At 42.3% G+C, this 21537-nt stretch overlaps 1 protein-coding gene across 5 annotated transcripts in view; it reads right to left on the reverse strand.

Moving 5' to 3' along the window:
- MYO10 (myosin X) overlaps window positions 1-21537 on the reverse strand; it is a 274739-nt gene that overhangs the window by 97762 nt on the left and 155440 nt on the right. For 4 of the 5 annotated variants that reach the window (XM_002804314.4, XM_078004633.1, XM_028849350.2 and 1 more), the window contains 11 exons: window positions 21381-21515; window positions 19752-19876; window positions 18778-18791; window positions 18574-18658; window positions 17574-17677; window positions 6218-6347; window positions 3784-3902; window positions 1914-2060; window positions 1326-1426; window positions 1149-1215; window positions 186-278 (listed from right to left, as the gene is read on the reverse strand). In XM_002804314.4, the coding sequence (XP_002804360.3) occupies window positions 186-278; window positions 1149-1215; window positions 1326-1426; window positions 1914-2060; window positions 3784-3902; window positions 6218-6347; window positions 17574-17677; window positions 18574-18658; window positions 18778-18791; window positions 19752-19876; window positions 21381-21515 (1120 nt within the window). The remainder of the gene's footprint in view (window positions 1-185; window positions 279-1148; window positions 1216-1325; window positions 1427-1913; window positions 2061-3783; window positions 3903-6217; window positions 6348-17573; window positions 17678-18573; window positions 18659-18777; window positions 18792-19751; window positions 19877-21380; window positions 21516-21537) is intronic. The other variant, XM_078004632.1, reaches the window with a different exon arrangement.

Consider the following 21537-nt stretch of genomic DNA (forward strand, 5'->3'; position numbering starts at 1 on the left):
GCCCCAAATCTAACCCTTTTGCTTATTTCAATTTAGTTCTGGTAACAGGAGAACATCTTTGGTTTGAGAATAAAAGTTCAATGTGGGAAGCACAGTTGGGCCAGTGGACTGACATGTCTGGTTCGTAACCCCAACCCACAGATGTGCTACTTCGATGTGATTAAGAATTGCAGGTTTCTACATACAGCATGCTGACTGTGTAGCTTCTCCAGTAAGGTGCTGTCTGTGGCTTGAGGAAAATGGCTTTCTTCATTGATAAGGGCTAGGAGGCCAAGTTTCTAGAAGAAAGAAGAAAAAGAAGAAATGACTTAAAAGTTGAATGTGGCTGGGTGCGTGGTAGCTCATGTCTGTAATCCCAGCCCTTTGGAAGGCCAAGACAGGCAGATCATTTGAGGTCAGGAGTTTAAGACCAGCCTGGCCAACACAGTGAAACCCTGTTTCTACTAAAAATACAAAAAAATTAACTGGGTATGGTAGGCACACCTGTAATCCCAGCTACTGGGGAGGCTGAGGCAGGAGAATCACTTGAACCTGGGAGACAGAGGTTGCAGAGAGCCAAGATTGTGCCACTGTACTCCAGGCTGGGCGACAGAGTGAAACTCCGTCTCAGAAAGAAAAAAATAAAGAAAAAAAGTTGAATGTGTGCATCCCAAACTATTTTGAGAGCTCTTCTCTACTCTTTATCAAATGAGTGGTTAAAAGAAAAGGCATGGTAATTTCTTGATTGGAAAATCCATAATGATACACTATAGAGAAAACCAATTAAGTTCTATGTAAATCTTAAAAAAAAAAATTGAACCCATTGCAATTCTGTGGATAAAACTTCTACTCCTGTGGATAAAACTTTTACAACTGGCAAATCTATATTGGTACTGGCAAGGTTTTGCTTCTGCCTTAAAATCTAAGGGAAGCCAGTTCACACACTGCTGATTCTAAAATACTGAGTTCAATGAGACAATAGGTTTGAAGCGGCCAAGTATTTAAATTCAACCTTGCACATTTACATTTAGGTTTCCAAACAGTCCATTATGTTCTAAACATTCACATCTTTGATGTGCATGTTCGTGCACGTTATTTTGTTCCCATAAATATGAATCAGACCAGCTGGACCCCCTTGGGACTGCAACCAGTCTTCAAAAATACATTACCTTCTCAATCAAGTCCAGGCATTCTCCATTGTCTATCCAGTCAATATCTTCCCACACTAATCCTTCCCTGTAGGAAGATTTTAAATAGCCAAGTTAAATGAAAACTTAGCTTCAAAACTATCTCATCTAGTTGCTGCTTTAAAAAAAAAATGGAAATGGAATTCTATGAGTGCTTACCGGCTATATTCTAATTGTTCTAAAGAAAAAATATGCTTGTTGAAGTATTCCTGAAGTTTCTCATTTGCATAGTTTATATTGAACTGTTCAAAGTGATTAACCTAAGGGGGAAAAGCATTCAATAAGTATCTTTAGCGCACTCACGATTACATGGAAAGGTGAAGAAAAGACAAACCAAAGATCTGCAGAGAAAAATATCAGTGCTTGTTGCCTGGCACGGTGGCTCACGCCTATAATCCTAGCACTTTGGGAGGCCGAGGTAGGCAGATCACCTGAGGTCGGCAGTCAGAGACCAGCCTGACCAACATGGTGCAACCCCATCTCTACCGAAAATACAAAAAAACTAGCGGCCCGTGGTGATAGGCACCTGTAATCTCAGCTACTTGGGAGGCTGAGATGGGAGAATCACTTGAACCAGGAGGTGGAAGTTGCAGTGAGCTGAGATCACACCACTGCACCCCAGCCTGGGAGACAGAGTGAGACTCCTCCGGAAAAAAAACAAAAGAGAGTTTGCTTACAGAGATTTGCTCAACAGCAGCTAATCATGGACAGAAGAGAAGTCATGTGCTGCACTGTTAGTAAGTCTACCTCAAAGTTTTCAAATCCAAAGATGTCAAGGATGCCAATAGACTTGAAGTCCTCTTTGCCTTTGATCCTGCTGTTGATCTTTTTGATCACCCACTCAAAGCAGCACGCATACAGAGCCATGGCCAGGGAGTCCCTGCTGTCTACTGCCTGTGGGGAGAGGAAGCGGCACAGACTCAGCTGACCCTGGCACCCAGATAGGCAAGGCCATCCCCGCCCCACTCGAGAGACACACACAAGACTAGCATAGCATCTGGCCCTCCAGTGTGAAGTCAATCGATACCATCTAGCAAAGGACAGATATCTAAAGAAACGATAAACTGGAGCTCACATATTTCCTTTCTGTTAAGATTAAATACCAGGATTCCAAACTCAACTTGCTATGCTGAATTACACAAAAGAATCTAAACCATATATACGGGTACAAATGTTAGCAGGTTTAAAACAATAATTAAGATGTGAGCTCTTTTTTAAAATTTTCTGATTTTCTATTATACTTTGTATTTACAAAGTTTTTCTTCATAATATGGTCAGCATTTTTATTTATCCAATTAAAAACATATTAGAAGAGTGTGATGGTTAATACTGAGTGTCAACTTGATTGCAGGATACAAAGTATTAATCCTGGGTGTGTCTGTGTGGGTGACATCTGAGTCAGTGGGTTAAGGGAAGCCACATCCACCCTTAATCTGGTGGGCAAAATCTAATCAGCTTCCAGTGAAAATAAAGCAGGCAGAAAAATGTGAAAAGGTGAGATTGGCCCAGCCTCCCAGCCTACATCTTTCTCCCGTGCTGGACACTTCCTGCCCTAGAACATCAGACTCCAAGTTCTGCAATTTTGGGACTCAGACTGGCTCTCCTTGCTCCTCAGCTTGCAGAGGGCCTATTGTGGGACCTTCTGATCGTGTAAGTTAATACTTAATAAACTCCCCTTTCTACCTATCTATCTATCTATCTATCTATCAATCAATCAATCAATCATATTGATTCTGTCCCTCTAAGAGAACCCTAATACAAAGAGCTAGCACATATACATTTGCTCAAGGCAGCAGCAGAGGCAAAAATAAATAAAACATATTATTATATTGTCTTCATTATAATACATTATTGTTATTGTTGTAGGTAATTTTTTTTTTTTTTTTTTTTGAGACGGAGTCTTGCTCTGTCACCTAGGCTGGAGTGCAGTGGCCGGATCTCAGCTCACTGCAAGCTCCTCCTCTCGGGTTCACGCCATTCTCCTGCCTCAGCCTCCCGAGTAGCTGGGACTACACTTCGCCCGGCTAGTTTTTTGTATTTTTTAGTAGAGACGGGGTTTCACCGTATTAGCCAGGATGGTCTCGATCTCCTGACCTCATGATCCGCCCATCTCGGCCTCCCAAAGTGCTGGGATTACAGGCTTGAGCCACCGCGCCCGGCCTGTTGTAGGTAATGTTTATTTAGTGCTTACTCCATACCAGACATTAAATGCTCAGCATATATTTGTTGTTTTTAGTCTTACAAAAATCCTATGAATTAGGTGTAATTATCCTTGTCTTATAGCGGAGGAAACTGAGGCATAGTGACTAAATTTCCCAAGAGCAGACAGTAGCAAGTGGGTCAAGTTCAAAGTCAGGCAATCTGCATTCGACCCATCCTGTTAAACAATAATCAGATGTTGTTTTACACAATTAGACAGCAATTCAATAGCTTTGTCTATTCCCAATCCTCGGGTATCTTCTTTATTTTGATCATGAACCAGAGTCATTTGAACAGTTATTAATACATTATAGTTACAATATAACTGTTATTATAGTTACATATTTGAATCAAACCTATGGATCTGAAAACCCAGGAGTGTGTAATAAGGCAGGATCGGATGGCAAAGCGCGTGTACCTGTTGAACATTGAGAGGCGTGAGGATCTCTTCTCCCCTGAGGAACATTGATCTCTGGGTCAGAGCATCTGTGAGCTGTGTTGGGTCCAGCCCAAGTAACTCTGCAGATCTGCCCAAAGCTGCAAACAGAGAATAAGACAAAGGTGAATGAACCGATCGCCCCTGAGAAGCTAACCCAGGCTGAGCGATACCTTAACGCAGAGAACGCTCCTGAATCCCTCAGGCAGAGTTTAGAGACTGCATGTTATTGCTAAATTATTCACTCCCTTAGTGAATCCTAGGTTAGTAGCATAGAGCCTCGTGCTTGGACGAAGTGTGGTCTGGGAATCCCATGGGTGTCCCCAAGATCCTGTCAGAGGTTTGCAACTACTTCCTTTTTTTTTGAGATGGAGTCTCACTCTATAGCCCAGGCTGGAGTACGGTGGCACGATCTCGGCTCACTGCAACCTCTGCATCCTGGGTTCAAGCGATTCTCTTGCCTCAGCCTCCTGAGTAGCTGAGATTATAGGCACCTGCCACAACGCCTGGCTAATTTTCATATTTTTAGTGGAGATGGTTTTTGTTTGTTTGTTTGAGATAGAGTCTTGCTTTGTCTCCCATGCTGGAGTGGAGTGGTGTGATCTCGGCTCACTGCAACCTCCGCCTCCTGGGTTCAAGCGATTCTCTTGCCTCAGCCTCCCGAGTAGCTAGGATTACAGGTGCCCGCCACCATGCTTGGCTAATTTTTGTATTTTTAGTAGAGATGGGTTTCACCCTGTCGGCCTGGCTGGTCTCAAACTCCTGACCTTAGATGATCCACCTACCTCGGCCTCCCAAAGTTTTGGGATTACAGGCGTGAGCCACTGTGCCCAGCCCCCAACTGTCTTTCAATATGTCAGACATAAAAGAAATTTGCAAAAAGATAAGATAATGTGACTATCTTTACTGTTTTCTGATTTGGAAAAGTCTTTTAAATAAAAATAGAATATTTATTTTAGTATACAATGGGTTTATTATTGTTCTTTTTAATTGAATAAAGAATATTTTTTAAACATCTCATTTTAACTTTTAATTAGAAGTTTTAACGTTTTTTGAGACAGAGTCTCACTTTGTCACCCAGGCTATAGTGTACTGGTGTGATCTTTGCTCACTGCAACCTCCACCTCCTGGGTTCAAGAGACTCTCATGCCTCAGTCTCCCCAAGTAGCTGGGATTACAGGCACACACCACCACGCCTGGCTAATTTTTGTATTTTTAGTAGACACGGGGTTTCACCATGTTGGCCAGGTTGGTCTCGAACTCCTGACCTCAAGTGATCCACCTGCCTCATCCTCCCAAATTGCTAGGATTACAGGCATGAGCCACTGTGCCCAGCCAAAAAGTTTTAACTTTTAATGTGGTCAACATAAACAGATACAACCCACATAAACAAAAGCTCTCTGGGGTTCTATGATTTTTGAGAATATTAAGAGGTACTGGGTGGAACCAGACACTTGAGAATTACTGGCCTACAGTACTGGTCTCCTCTAGAACCACTTTGAACTTGAACTCATCTAATTTCCAGCTTCCATGACCTCATCTATTGCTTCCATCAGAAAAGTTTTAAAAAGTAATACATAAATCACTCAAGCAAAATGACAACTGACATAGCTATATGTTAACTCATTTTATCTTGACAGCAAATCTCTGAGACACTGTACAGGTGAGAAGTCACGAGTGTTCAGGGGATAAATAACACAGGAAACAGCATGAAGCAGGGAAGGGCTATGAACCCAGCATCCTGGCTTGCAAAACAAAGGGTCTTAACCATTCTACCACGCTGGCACTCAACACGACGATGCCACCTGACTCTCAACACTTTCCTATGTTGATTCCTGGTTGCTCATATTTCCACATATTTGACTCGTCTTCCTTCTTTTTAAATAGAGAACACGGCCACTATCCCAATTGACTAATAACTTTTCATACACTCTGAGCCTTTCTTAACCGACACTTCATATCTGATAAAATTAACGTTCTGTAGCTCTCTATTCAAGGAGTCAGAACATTTTCTCTCTCTTTTTTTTTTTTTTTTTTTTTTTTTTTTAGAGACAAGATCTCACTCTGTCGCCCAGACTGGAGTGCAGCTCACTGCAGCTTCCACCTGCAGAGTCTCAGGTGATCCTCCCACCTCAGCCTCCCAAGCAGCTGGGACTACAGGGGTGCAGCATCACGCCTGGCTAATTTTTGTATTTTTGGTAGAGATGGGGTTTAGCCACATTGCCCCAGACTGGTCTCGATTTCCTGGGCTCAAGCAATCTGCCCGCCTCCACCTCGCAAAGTGCTGGGGTTACAGGCAAGAGCCACCGCAGCTGGCCAGAATTTTCTCTCTAAAAGGCTAGACAGTCAGTAATTTAGGTTTAAGTTTCCTATGGGGAACAAAGGGAGAGAGGAGGGCAGGCAGGCATAATCTTACCTGTTTTGAAGGAAACCTGCGCCCCACCAGCAGTGATAAATTCTATGTTCCCAAGATGCAGTATACCAGCAAGCAGCCTGGACACTTCCCGAACTTCCTCCTTGCTGAACTGCATCACATCCATTGCCGTCTAGAAGAAAATAAATGTATTTAGTTTTATGTTGTTTTTCCCACTGAAGAAAATGTAGAATACCCCTGATGATATAAAATTACTATGTGTTATTGAAAAGGCAGGGAAAAAAAATAGATGCATAACCACTCACTTGTTTTTTTGTTTTGAGACAGAGTCTTGCTCTGTCACCCAGGCTGGAGTGCAGGGGCACAATCTCGGCTCACTGCAACCTCCACCTTCCAGGTTCGAGCGATTCTCGTGCCTCAGCCTCCAGAGTAGCTGGGATTACAGGTGTGTGCCACCATGCCTAGCTAGTTTTTTTTTTTTGTTTTTTTTTTTTTGCATTTTTAGTAGAGACTGGGTTTCACCACATTGGTCAGGCTGGTCTCGGACTCCTGATTTCAAGTGATCCACTCACCTTCGCTTCCCAAAGTTCTGGGATTACAGGCGGGAGCCACCGCACCCGGCCCATAATAACTCACTTTTAAAACGATGAGGACTTTACATAGTACACATAAAAGGAGGAAGATAACTATAGTATGTTCAGAGATAATCAATGAAATAAACATAGTGTCTGCCTTACATACAAGTCTTCTATATATGCTACAAAAGAATTACTTCAGGCAGTCAGAGTCATGACAATAATAAAGAAATAGTTTTTTGTACAGTTATCAGAGTGGATGAAAATTCTGTTATTTTCTTTAGATGTAAAAATGTGGAGAGGGAGTACTTGGAGAGGGGGTGTTTTTCTGTTTTTTGGTTTTTTTTTTTTGTAGAGATGGGGGTCTCACTATGTTGGCCAGGCTGGTCTCGAACTCCTGGCCTCAAGCAATCCTCCCACCTTGGCCTTCCAAAGTGCTGGGTTTACAGGCGTGAGCCACCATGCCAAGCCAAGAATTTTAAGAAATTAGCCAGGTGTGTTGGTGCATACCTGCAGTCCCAGCTCGTGGCTTGGCTGAGGCAGGAGTATTGCATGAACCCAAGAGGTCAAGGTTACAGTGAGCTATGACCGCATGTGTACTCCAGCCTGGGAGCCTGGGTAACAGAGTTAAGACTCTGTCTCTTAAAAAAAAAAAAAAATTAAATAAATGCTGATGGAAAATCTAAACAGATGTGGACTTGTCTTCCTTAGGCACTCATCATGTCTCTATTTTTAATTTCTCCAAAGGATTTTGTATGGTCTTATCTTGGCCTGAGGATACTAAGTGGAAGTTAACATGATGCTGCTCGGGGAAAAATAAAAATAAACCAGCACTTACAGGAATCTGTGACAACAACAAGTATCTAAACAACTGAAACCACGGGTTTTCTGAATCATATCTAAGATTTGCTAATTTTCTATTGTGACCGAGGAGCTGTATTCTTGTGACCAAAAAAAGCCATTAAAAAGGAAAAGAAAACCAGACACACATACACACCAACCGGGGGGCAGATTTGTTGGCAATATCGATGAAAATGACCTACAAAAAGAACTTGGACCCACACAAGGACCATAGGAGAGTGGGAAGAAGGAAACCACGCACCACTCTGAAGCAACAGAAATTACAAAAGGAAACAACTGGAGATTTAACACTGCAAAAAGTTCAATTTCTTTTCCTTTTCTTTTTTTTTTTTCAGACAGAGTTTCACTGTTTCGCCCAGCCTGGGGTGCAGTGGCATGATCTCAGCTCACCGCACCCTATGCCTCCCAGGTTCAAGCGATTCTCCTGCTTTAGCCTCCTAAGTAGCTGGGATTACAGGCATGCGCCACCACGTCTGGCTAATTTTTGTATTTTTAGTAGATACGAGGTTTCTCCATGTTGGTCAGGCTGATCTCGAACTCCCAACCTCAAGTGATCTGCCCACCTTGGCTTCCCAAAGTGCTGGGATTATAGGCGTGAACCACCACGCAAGGCCAAGATTAATTTCTTTATAAAGAAAATGCAATAATGCCAGGGAAAAAAAAAAAAAAAGACCAACAATGGAGAGGGAAAGAATTAAAAGATCCACTGACATATACATGAGTGACAAAAAAAGGGAGAAATGCAAATCCAGGGTACTGTTTTCCTTCCTAGAAATCGAACATGTACAAATTAAGGTAAATATGAGATCAGTTCTGTCAAATTAGCAAAAAATTTCAGAATGATAAAGATTAGTAGAAAAGAGACATTTATACAATGGTTGTTAGTACTATAAAATAGTATAATCTTTTTGGAAAACAACATGATTATCTGACAGAATTGTCCTAACTATATAATATGTATATAATATTAGAATTTTCATATCTGAGAGAAAAACCAACAACAAAGGTTCAGAGGAGAAAAATAACTTTCTCAGGGTCGCACAACCTAAATTCAAAGTCCGGCCCAACTGACTCAAATCTAGGAACTTACTATAATTATTTATTACTATTTTGATACAGGGTCTCACCCCCGTCACCTGTACTGGCGGGCAGCAGTGTGATCAAGGCTCACTGCAGCCTTGACTTCCCGGGCTCAGGTGATTCTCCCACCTCAGCCTCCTGAGTAGCTGGGACAACAGGTGCACACCAACACACCTGGCTAAATTTTTGTATTTTTAGGAGAGACAGGGTTTCGCCATGTTGCCCAAGCCTGTCTCAAACTCCTGCGCTCAAGCAATCTGCCCACCTAGGTCTCCCAAAGTGCTGGCATTACAGGCATGAGCCACTGACTGTGCCCAGCCAGGAACTTATTATTATTATTATTATCATTATTATTATCATTGACCCAACTCTGTTACTTTATAAAGACATAAAAAAGAAATCGATATAATCTCCAATAATTTCAATGCTGGAAATTTGCTTCAAGGAAAATTTCAAGAGCAGAAAAAAAAACCTTTAGAAAATATTCACTACAGTATTACCTTAATAACACTTTCACAGAAAAATAATTCTAATTATTCTACAATTAGACAAGTTAAATATAGTAAGTTATATAAATATTGCATACTTTTTTTTTTTTGAGATGGAGTTTCACTCTTGTTGCCCTGGCTGGAGTGCAATAGTGCAATCCCGGCTCACCGCAATCTCCGCCTTCCAGGTTCAAGTGATTCTCCTGCCTCAGCCTCCCGAGTAGCTGGGATTACAGGCTTGTACCACCACACCTGGCTAATTTTGTATATTTAATAGAGACAGGGTTTCTCCATGTTGGTCAGGCTGGTCTTGAACTCCTGACCTCAGGTGATCTGCCCGCCTTGGCCTCCCAAAGTGCCAGGATTACAGGTGTCAGCCACTACGCCCAGCCTATTGTATACTTTTTAAAGAAAATTACGCACATTATATAGAGAAACAGTTATATTTAGGGTAGCTTTTTGTAAAAAAGCAAAAAAGCTATTTTGTACCCATATTATTTTAAAAACTCAGGCTGGGAAGAAAATTTACAAATCTGAAACTAGTTCCAATAGTTACTGTTAAGGGTTAACTGTGAGTTAACAGTGTTGGTAAGCTCATGAACATTCTATTCTATCGTGTCTTTTAATGTTGCTGGCAATAAATACGTTTACAACAAAAACTGAGACAATCAATGGGTGAATGGTTAAACAAACTACTGTCTATTCAATGGAATACCAAAAAAAGCAGTGAACAGTGATACGTGCCACATGGATGGCTGGAGGAAGCTGGATACAGGAGACTACACAGTGTGTATTTTCGTTACGTGGAACTCTAGAGAAGCTAACTGCACACTAGAGGGACTGAATTAGATCAGCAGTTTCCTAGGGCCAGGTGTGGGGGGTTGGGATTGCCTGGGAAGGGGCACAGAGAAACTTCTGAGGCAGAGCATTCCCTTTTATCTTGATCATTGTGGATAAATGGGTGTGTAAATTCAAAATTCACTGAAATGTATACTTTAAATGGATGCATTTAATTATGTGTTCATTATATCTCAATAAAGTTGATTATAAAAATTAAAATATCATAAATTACTTAAAGGTGGGAAGGCTATCATTTCATGCGTACAAACAGAAAGAAAAATAACTATTTGCCAAGTGCTTATCAATTTAAAAAAGCCTATGAGAAAATAATCATTCAAATTTAGAGATACTTATCAGTGACTTCTTCTAAAAGGTAAAAGCAAAGAAATGCGGTTAAGATACACAAAATAATTTGTTATTCTTAAGACTTTTTAAACTGTGTTAAAGACCGTATCAGATATCAGCAAAATAATTAAAATGCACCTACACTGTGCAAAAGTTAAATTTTTCCCTATGATTAAAGTTTTCTTCATATATGACAAGATATACTCATAACTAATATACAATCATTTTCTAGCCTGGCAACATAGCAAGAACCCCATTTCTTTTTTTTTTTTTTTTTTGAGACGGAGTGTTGCTCTGTCACCCAGGCTGTGGCGCAATCTCTGCTCACTGCAAGCTCCGCCTCCCAGGTTCCCGCCATTCTCCTGCCTCAGCCTCCCGAGTGGCTGGGAATACAGGCGCCCGCTACCGCGCCCAGCTAGTTTTTTTTTTGTATTTTTAGTAGAGACGGGGTTTCACCGTGTTAGCCAGGATGGTCTCGATCTCCTGACCTCATGATCTGCCCGCCTCGGCCTCCCAAAGTGCTGGGATTACAGGCTTGAGCCACCGCGCCCGGCCAGCAAGAACCCCATTTCTAAAAGAAATTAAAAATTAGTATGCTGGCATACAACTGTACTCCCAGCTACTTGGGAGGCTAAGGCAGGAGGATCACTTGATCCCAGGAGTTCAAGGGTGCAGTAAATCATTATCACACCACTGTGCTCCAACCTGGGCAACAGAGTGAGACCCTGCCTCAAAAAAAAAAAAAAAAAAAAGTGAAATAAGTAGAAAATTTCTAACTGCCAAATAAAAAATATTGACACATACCCCATAAATAAAAATGCTTGGTTAAGTTCTAAAAAAAAAACACAAAGGTTGTATAAGAAGATATTTAAGCAAATGAACAAAATAAATGTGCTTACTATATAAATAAATTTGTGGACTTCTTTGCTTCCGGTCTAACTCTTAAGTGATTGGGTAAGTAGTAGAGTCGTGATAAGTGGCAACTGCATTAATCATAACATGGAATAATTTAACGTCTAAAACCAGTTCTCACCAATGCAGACATGTATGCTAAAACTCCAGCAAGAGTCTCTATTGCTTCTTACTCTCCTATTTACAATCTTTGTTAATAAGCAATCTCCACCCCTTTGACAAGAGTAGCCGCTTTATGGCTTATTATAATTAGTATTTCAACACTACGTCTCAAGACTGAAAAAACCATGGGAAATTCTCGGTATGATTCAGCACATAAAAAACAGATGCTTGTGAATGTGAGTGTGTATTGGGGGGTGGCCAATACGTGGTAGAATCCCAATTATCATGCACAAAAGGAGCTCAACTTGTCACACTGGAAACAAAGGGAGGAGTGTCACCATTGGAGAAGGCTAAGGTACCTCCGAAGAATCCCAGAAGAAGTCAACAAATGGTATGTCTGAAAGGGTGACAGGGGAGGCTATTTTGGGCACAGTAAATTACAAGTAACTCGATAATAATTTTTTTTCCCCCTGAGATAGAGTTTTGCTCCTGTTGCCCAGGCTGGAGTGCAATGGCTCGATCTCGGCTCACCACAACTTCTGCCTCCCGGGTTCAAGCGATTCTCCTGCCTCAGCCTCCGGAGTAGCTGGGATTACAGGCATGCGCCACCACACCCGGCTAATTTTGTATTTTAGGTAGAGACAGGGTTTCTCCATGTTGGAAAGGCTGGTCTTGAACTCCTGACCTCAGGTGATCCGCCTGCCTCAGCCTCCCAAAGTGCTGGGATTACAGGAGTGAGCCACCGAGCCCGGCCAGGTAACTCAACAATAATATATTACATAATGTTATGTTTTATTAAGTAATATTATGTTATTTTAAAAATACGTTATAATATAAACTTGGCTGACCATCCAAGTTTTCCAACACTGAAAGAGACGGACATTTCCAAGTTTTGCAACATTAAAGTACAAAGTCGGTTCTTTAAATTTTGATAAAATCTGACTCATGATGAATGAATTCACGCATGCATACACAAGATCACACACCATTCAAACCCCAAGGATATACCCAGGAAGGTCCATGCAGTCAGGAAACCCCAGCCCTGATCAGTGCCAGGCACACTGTAAATGTTCAGTATTTGTGGAGTAAGAGAATAAACAGATGATCACTCAGCAAAGACTCGTGTTACTTCGTAAACGTTTCATCAGCCACCATCCTGGTGGGCCAAATGCAAGCAATGAAATAAACTAGTTGTTACCACCGACTTGAAATAGCTTTTCATCCTGACCTAACACTTGAAGATGCAATTTGAAGGGCTGTATAAGAAATGCCTATGAAATTTAGCATAGGTTCATTGCCTCTGCTCCAGGAAAAACCAAGTGTCTCCTAAAACTGTTCAGAATACCTCACTGGTACTTTTTTATATTAATGTTTATTGTGACCAATGATAAATTTTAAAAATACATTAAGGCAAATTCTCAACGAAATAAGCAAAATTCTTTTTTTTTTTTTTTTTTTTTTTTTTGGAGACGGAGTCTTGCTCTGTGGCCCAGGCTGGAGTGCAGTGGCCGGATCTCAGCTCACTGAAAGCTCCGCCTGCCGGGTTCACGCCATTCTCCTGCCTCAGCCTCCCAAGTAGCTGGGACTACAGACGCCCGCCACCTCGCCCGGCTAGTTTTTTTTGTATTTTTTAGTAGAGACGGGGTTTCACCATGTTAGCCAGGATGGTCTCGATCTCCTGACCTCGTGATCCGCCCATCTCGGCCTCCCTAAGTGCTGGGATTACAGGCTTGAGCCACCGCGCCCGGCCATAAGCAAAATTCTTAAAAGGTCCTACTGCCAGAATACACTAACATTAAAGTTGATATAAAAAAATCATGATTTTTGTTTTTGAGACAGGGTCTTACTCTGTCATCCAGGCTGGAGTGCAATGGCATGATCATGGCTCACTGCAGCCTCAAACTCCCAGGGCTCAGATAATCCTCGCACCTCCAAGGTAGCCAGGACTATAGGTACACCACAATGCCTGGCTAATTTTGTTTGTTTATTTTTTCGAGATGGAGTGTTGCTGTGTCACCCAGGCTGGAGTGCAGTGGCGCAATCTCAGCTCACTGGGTTCAAGCAATTCTCCTGTCTCAGACTCCCGAGTAGCTGGGACTACAGGTATGCGCCACCATGCCGAACTAATTTTTGTAGTTTTAGTAGAGACGGGGTTTCACTATGTTGGCCAGGCTGGTCTTGAACTCCAGACCTCATGATCCATCTGTCTCGGCCTCCCAAAGTGCTGGAATTATAGGCATGACCCAATTCTTTTCTTATTTTTTATTTTTGAGATGGGGCCTGGCCCTGTCGCCCAGGCTGGAGCGCAGTGACATAATCTCGGCTCCCTGTAACCTCCATCTCCCAGACTCAAGCCATCCTCCCACCTCAGCCTCCCAAGTAGCTGGGATTACATGGGTGTGCCACTACACCTAGCTAATTTTTGCATTTTTTTGTAGAGATGGGTTTTTGCCATGTTGCCTAGGCTGGTCCTGAACTCCTCTGCTCAAGTGATCCGCCCACCTCAGCCTCCCAAAGTGCTGAGATTACAGGCATAAGCCACCACACCCCACCTATCCCCCAATTCTTGATTCTCATAGGTTTGGGAGGAGAAAATTGTATTGTATAGAAAAGAATATATTTTCCTCCTTTCCCAAAAGTTATCCTTTCTTTTTTTTTCTTTTTCGCTGTACTGCTTAGAATTTCCAGTACAAGGTTAAAGAGTAACGGGTTAAATTTTGCTATTATTATAGCAAAAATGTCATGTTTGTGATGTTAATAAACATCAGCTAAGTTTTCATTGATACACCTGCTAGACTAACACTAAAAAGTAATTGCAAATTAGACATTTAAGGATCTATAAATATCTGTTCTAAGTAGAATGTACTAACTAGAACACATTTGTCAGGTATGCTCATTATGTCAATTTCATGTATAAATTTCTCTTCCTTTCTAGATGACTGACATATCCTTTTGTCATAAAATCAAATTTCAAATGCCAAAACCTATTACTTCCATTTAGCAATAAAAGCTAGCAATCACTGAGGGGAAGCCAACTTCCAAAAGTTTACTTGTAGCTGACAAAAAGAACAGACAGTTCTGAAGTGGAAAACGATGTCCTGAGAGAACACAGAGTACCACCAGAGTATCTGATTTCTCAGGGCCTTCCCAGGCAAGGGAGCTGCCACTGCCAAGTGCTCCCTAGCGGCCAGCAAGCAAGCTCGCAGGTGATGGGACCTGCAGTGACACTGCCATGTGGATAATCAGGCGTCTTGTCTGACTTCTTTTTTCACCAATTATTGTTCTTTACTTCAAGAAAGAAACAAGAAATAAACAAAATAGGAAAATAACCCGGAGACAAGTCTTCTTTTTTTTGGTCCTGCTCTTCAAAAATGAGAATGAGAATTTATTTTAACACATCATCTTTTGAGCAGACAGTAATAAATGAACCGTGGTGGAAGGTTTGAGTAGTGAGAGGTCTAAAGGGCCAATATAAAATTGGAAAAGATAATTAAAAGACTTAGAAAAACACTTCATAAAACCCAGTGTGCAAGGCCAAATCCCACAACTCTGCAGGCAGATGCCAAAAGGTGCGGTCTGCAGGAGGCTTTTTGTTGACAGGTTAGAAGATAGAAGAGATGGAGCGGGAAACCGCTCTGCATTATAAATGGCAGGTTGTGACATCTTTAAAAGGGAGGCAGAGTGGAAAACAATCATGTATTATAGCCTAGTCTGTTTGGAATTTCGTTTTCAACTTAAGGAGACGTATGTTAGCCATAGAGAAATGATGCATGATTTATATCCATTTGTTAAAAATACTTTGATTTCATTCCACAGGCAGTCCTAACAAATAATCTACGAGAATGAAAGGGAATACAGAATGAAGAGCTGTTAGTCTTCCAGCGGCAGCCTAGGAGGTGAAATCTGAGGTGCACTGAAACCAGGTATTACCTGCCTCACGGTTTAGAGTGTGGGATCCAGAGTCAGACTGTGTATGGATACGGGCTGCACCAGGTACTAGGTAAGGTTAGGATGGTCACTAACTTCTCTGAGTCTTAGAATGCAGACAACCATACTTCTTACCCTCAGAGGATTGTTGAGAGTGATTGGAAAGTAATCTCCACATGAAGTTCGGAACAGTAAGTGCTCAATAAACGTCAGCTGCATTTGTGATGACTAGAATGATGATGATAATGACTCGACCCTAGGTGCATTACATGTAACTATTCTTTCTTTTTTTTTTTTTGAGACAGTCTTGCACTGTCACTGGGCTGGAGTGCAATGGTGCAATCTCAGCTCACTGCAATCTCCGCCTCCCAGGTTTAAGCAATTCTCCTGCCTCAGGTTCCCAAGTAGCTGGGACTGCAGTAGCCCACCACCACACCCGGCTAATTTTTTTGTATTTTTAGTAGAGATGGGGTTTCACTATGTTGGCCAGGCTGGTCTCGAACTCCTGATCTCCTCATCCACCTGCCTCGGCCTCCCAAAGTGCTGGGATTACACGCCTGAGCCACCATGCCCAGCTGCATCTAACTGTTCTAGTAAGGCCTCTGGGAAAGAACTTAAGATCACAGTGATGAAATCTCCTGGCCAGACTCGATTGGGTGGGGCTGTTCGTAATGCTGGATGACTGGGCTATCTTAAACGCAGATACCTTGTAACAAAGCCCTTGCAAGAGACCGTGGCATGCCACAACGCAGAGACAGGATGACTAATGCTCGTGCAACCAGAAATGGCTATCACAGGCCACGAGGACCGGATGATACCTTAACAGTGAGACAGCCAAACGCTTAGGCAGATAAAATGGGGTCCCCGGGGAATCTCCAATCGGTCCAAGAATGTTCACATTATATGCTTTTGGGTCGATGAGGGAACCTGCCCAGGGTTTGTCTGGGCATCCCACAGTGGACTTGGAGCCTGACATGCACACTGGGGGAAGTGGGCGGGGCCATGCGGATTTCTTCCATGGGGAAGAGAAGCCTGCTCTCTTCCGCTCATTTAGTGACCTGGGAATCAATATGTGAGGCGGGGACCTGTTAGCAGGAACCCCTCTCACTTTGCTGAGGGTTTTTCTTTTTTTCCTTTCTTTTTTTTTTTTTTTGAGATGGAGTCTCCCTGTCTCCCAGGCTGGAGTGCAGTGGCGCGATCTCGGCTCACTGCAAGCTCCGCCTCCTGGGTTCACTCCATTCTCCTGCCTCAGCCTCCCGAGTAGCTGGGACTACAGGCTCCCGCCACCTCGCCTGGCTAATTTTTTGTATTTTTAGTAGAGATGGGGTTTCACCGTGTTGGCCAGTATGGTCTCAATCTCCTAACCTCGTGACCTCCCAAACCTCCCAAAGTGCTGGGATTACAGGCGTGAGCCACTGCGCCCGGCCATTTTCCTTTCACCTAATAAAACCCTGTTCTACTCACCCTTCAATGTGTCCGTGTGCCTAAGTTTTCCTGATTGTGTGACAAGACCCCGGGTTTTAGCTGAACAAAGGAGCAAAATTCTGCAACAGTCACCTGGGCCAATGGCTGGCAGATTTGTTTTTAGCTACAGAACTTGTTTTTCAAAGATATCTTACTTGTAAGTCACAAAATGGAGGATCTGGAGGTTCCAGAGTGAAGCCCATGATATGTGGGGGTTTTGGGGGGTGGAAGATGCACTTTCTGAACACACTGTCCCAAGTAAACCACCCATCTGCCCTGAATGACACACTGCTCGCTCATCTAAGGAAAGAAGAGTCCTCTCAAACCCCTTTCAGCCTGAAACTTGGAACAAGAAGGAAATACCTATTCTCACCCACTGGTCCAAATGCAATTACTTCTATTTCTATTTTTAAAAATATTTGGAAACAGAAAATGAAATCTGTCACTCTTAATAGGGTATCTGATATCTTTTTTTATTTTTTTTTTTGAGACAGTCTGGCTCTGTCGCCCAGGCTGGAGTGAACTGGCGCAATCTCCGCCCACTGCAAGCTCCGCCTCCCGGGTTCCCGCCATTCTCCTGCCTCAGCCTCCAGAGTAGCTGGGACTACAGGCGCCCGCCACCACGCCCAGCTAATTTTTTTGTATTTTTAGTAGAGACGGGGTTTCACCTTGTTAGCCAGGATGGTCTTGATCTCCTGACCTCGTGATCTGCCCGCCTCAGCCTCCCAAAGTGCTGGGATTACAGCCACTGCACCCAGCCAGTATCTAATATCTTAATAGGGAAAAAATTCAAAAGTAACTTACAATAACTTCCCTAAAGGATTCCTGGTCACTGATTGTCTTGTCTTCTACACATCCAGACTGATTCAAGTAGTGGTAGTTTTCCGGCGTAGATAAATAAAATTCTTCTACAGGAAGACAAAGAAAAACATGACGTCACAGTTGTCCAGGACAAGACGAAATTCACAGTTTTCACTCTGATTTTTTTAAGTATCTATATAATTCTCTGCTCCTAACAGTCTCCCATAAAGATAATAAAGTTCCTTCTTAGTTATCACCTAGGAAAAATAGAAAACAATTAGTAAAACGAAATGAGATGATTAAAAACAGTTACTGAAAGAACATGATGAGGATCCTGTTTTACTGTTTTCTCTTTAAAAATCTTTTTTTTTTTTTTTTTTTTTTTTTTTGAGATGGACTCTAGCTCTGTTACCCAGGCTGGAGTGCAGTGGTTTAATCTCAGCTGAATGAACTTCTGCCTCGCAGGTTCAAGTGATTCTCCTGCCTCAGCCTCCTGAGTAGCTGGGATTACAGGCGCGAACCACCATGCCTGGCTAATTTTAGTGTTTTTCATAGAGACCGGGATTCACCATGTTGGTCAGGTTGGTCTCGAACTCCTGATCTCCAGTGATCCATCTGTCTCGGCCTCCCAAAGTGCTGGGATTACAGGAATGAGTCACTGCACCCGGCCAAAAATCAAATATTTAGAAATTAACTTTATTCAGGGTGTCTGAAAAGTGAAACCGGCTGTAATATGTTATATATTTTCCATAAACATCCTTTACATTAAAAATGTACCAAGACTCAAAAAAAAAATCCAAGGTTTCTCTATTGATAATTTTCTCCCTCTATTATTTCTCCCTACTGTAAATTCAGCATCTTTTTGGTGTTCGCATAATGTACATTTCATTGCTATCTGTGGAATGTCAACATTAAAACAGATGTCCTCTCATATACTGACATCTATTTAAATGGAAAATGAGTTGCTAGTCCGCATTACCCAGCTGTCATCCCACTCACTCACCTCTTTCTTCATGTTCCAGCCCTGCCAGCAGTGCATAAAATATGTGATAATTCCTTTCCCCGGGATTTTGCCTTACTACTCGGTTCTGGGAAGATAAATCAGAGTTATATTCAGAGATGTTTCCTGTGCTTAATTCACACAAACCAATAATTTCTGAAAATTGTTATTATGGAAGAAAATGTGGATTAAATCACGTTTACTTACTTTTTCTAATAAATCTTCATGTGAAAAGCAATGGCAAGTCAAGGAAAAAAACAAAGCTATGCCATGCTCAACTAGTCTTTCACTTTCTATTCTTTGCTGCCCAAATAATTACAGCTCCCTGTTCCTTTGACGTAGAAGCTTCCAGTGCCAACAGACAAGCAAACAAAGCTTAAGACTATTTCATCTAAATCCAATTCCAGGCTTGACACATGGTACCCTGTCAGGTACCTAACTAACACAGCTGATTTCAAACAAATACCTGAGGTTTAATGATGAATTCAATGTTTCAGATTATGGAAATTATATCAGAGATTTATAAAACAAATACAGTTCTTTATTTCACAGAAGAATTTTTGTTTTATTTTATTTATTTATTTTTTTGACAGTGTCTTGCTCTGTCACCCAGGCTGGAGTGCAGTGGCGCGATCTCGGCTCACTGCAACCTCTGCTACCCGGGTTCAAGTGATTCTCCTGCCTCAGCCTCCCCAGTAGCTGGGATTACAGGCACACGCCACCATGCCTGGCTAATTTTTGTATTTTTAGTAGCGGTAGGGTTTCACCTTGTTGGCCAGGCTGATCTCCTGACCTCAAGTGATCTGACTGCCTCGGCCTCCCACAGTGCTGGGATTACAGGCATGAGCCACCGCCCCCAGCCACACAGAATAATCTTTAAAAATTATTTTATTTTTTTAAGAGACAGGGTCTTGCTATGTTGCTCAGGCTGGCCTCTAACTCCTGGGCTCAAGCAATCCTCCTGCCTCAGCCTCCCAAGTAGCTATAACTATAGGCACATACACCATGTCCAGCTCATAGAAAAATTAACAGGTAAAGTATACTAACATTAGAGCAATAACTAACTGCTCTAATTCATTAAAGAACCAGAGAATGACACGTTTCACATTCTTTTTCAATCCTTATTAATTAGTGAGAACAGTTTCTAATACTATAGATAAAAAATAAATGAAAGAGGATACAATCTACAATTCTCCCGCCCTGAATATTTCCTTTCTGACAGATGTTCAGCTGAACAAACTTCCCAAAGCGACTAGAGTTGTTGTTGTACACGGTCTTCGCGTTGCCGAAAGCTTCCATGATGGGGCTGTGAAGACAGCGAGGGCAGCAGACAGCGTTAATAAGGGCGGGTCTGAAGATGGCAACAGCACTTCTCACATATGTCAAAATATACAACTGCGAGAAAAATCTGAAACCAAAAGGACTGAGGGTGACAATGTTTATTTCCAGAAGAGCCAGATTTTCAAAATGCTTGTTGGAATGGGTTTATCCGCATACCCATCTTAGCGAGTACAGCTGTGCTGCCAATGGATGCCACAGAGTTAAGGGGACCGCAATGGCTTGTTCCTGCACAAGTGAGTGTGGCCTTACATGCACAATCCAGGGACTACACAGAAAAAGCCCCCACCCCAATTATAGAAACTGAAGACGTTCCAGTCCTGGAAATTTCACCTATTTGTTGTATGTCCCTGGGGGCAACTCATTTAATTTATTTGGGTCTTTTCCAAGTGTAAGATGGAGTCTGACTAGATCGGGCCGGCAAACTTTTTCTGGAAAGGACCAGACAGTAAGTGTTTTAGGCTTTGCAGACCATGGGGTCTTGGTTGCAACTACTCAGCTCTGCCACTATAGCCTAAAAGCAGCTGTAAACACTACTCATGAGTGTGGCTGGGTTCCAGTAAAACTTTATTTATAAAAACAGATTACAGGAGGAAGATGAAGTTCTGGAGACAGATGGCAGCAATGGTTGCACAACAACGTGAATGTACTTAATGCCAACGCCACCGCTCCGTACGCTGAAAAATAGTTAACACACATATAGTGCTAGGTATATTTTACCACGGTTTTTAAATGGAGTGTATACATGCTAAAAAACAAAAACAGGCTGCAGGATATAGGCACGAGGCTGTGGTTTGCCGACCCCTGGACAAATCTCTAAATAATAGGATGTATAAAGTCCCTACTGGTTCTAAAGTCTTACAAGGCACAAACCATCTATCAGGCAATGACATATTTTATACAACAACTTGGGTGACACCTAGCCCTCTTTCTAAGTTCTAGGCTCCCTGTTAGAGAATGCATCACTGATCTTCTGCACACGAGAGGTCCGTTCTGCTCATGTTAAGCCTCCAAACGGTGGATGCTGAAGTGAACCCTGCTCGTCTCCACACTAAACCCCCTTTTACACAGTGGCTGGGGGGTGACATTTCTGCTGCTGACAAGGCCTCCAGAAAGCTAGTCAAGTTTATTCTTCTCCATAAACTCCAATACAAGTGCCTTATCTGATCCAGGTGCTTCACACGTGAAGCTGGAGTCAAAGGCTCTCGGGTAGGAAGGAGGCTGCAGACGGTCATTGGGTACCACTCAGTCGCCGTTTCAGACCTGGCCTGACAATGAAGGGGCAGGAGGCAAGAAGGAGTTGCTGCTGGGCTCATTAGATATTACTATGTGCGTGGCAAGATCTTTTCTTCAAAGAGAAGTCAAGAAAAAGAGAAACGCGACCAACTAATTTTAACTCTTTCTTAAATAAGCCATACCATAAGGAAAGTGAATCCTATTAGTTGGAAACAAGAAAATCGATAAACAAATACCTGCTTTCAAGAATGGCTCGTTCAACACAGGATGTCTTCTCCTTTAAGGACAGTTCCAAAGACTGTTGACTGATGACTGACAGAAACTTGAGGATCAATTTAGTGCTTTCGGTTTTACCTGCCCCACTTTCACCACTGAAAGATAAAACGCAAAAGT

The sequence above is a fragment of the Macaca mulatta genome, chromosome 6 (assembly GCF_049350105.2).
Source record: "Macaca mulatta isolate MMU2019108-1 chromosome 6, T2T-MMU8v2.0, whole genome shotgun sequence".
In the NCBI taxonomy this organism is placed as follows: domain Eukaryota; kingdom Metazoa; phylum Chordata; class Mammalia; order Primates; family Cercopithecidae; genus Macaca; species Macaca mulatta.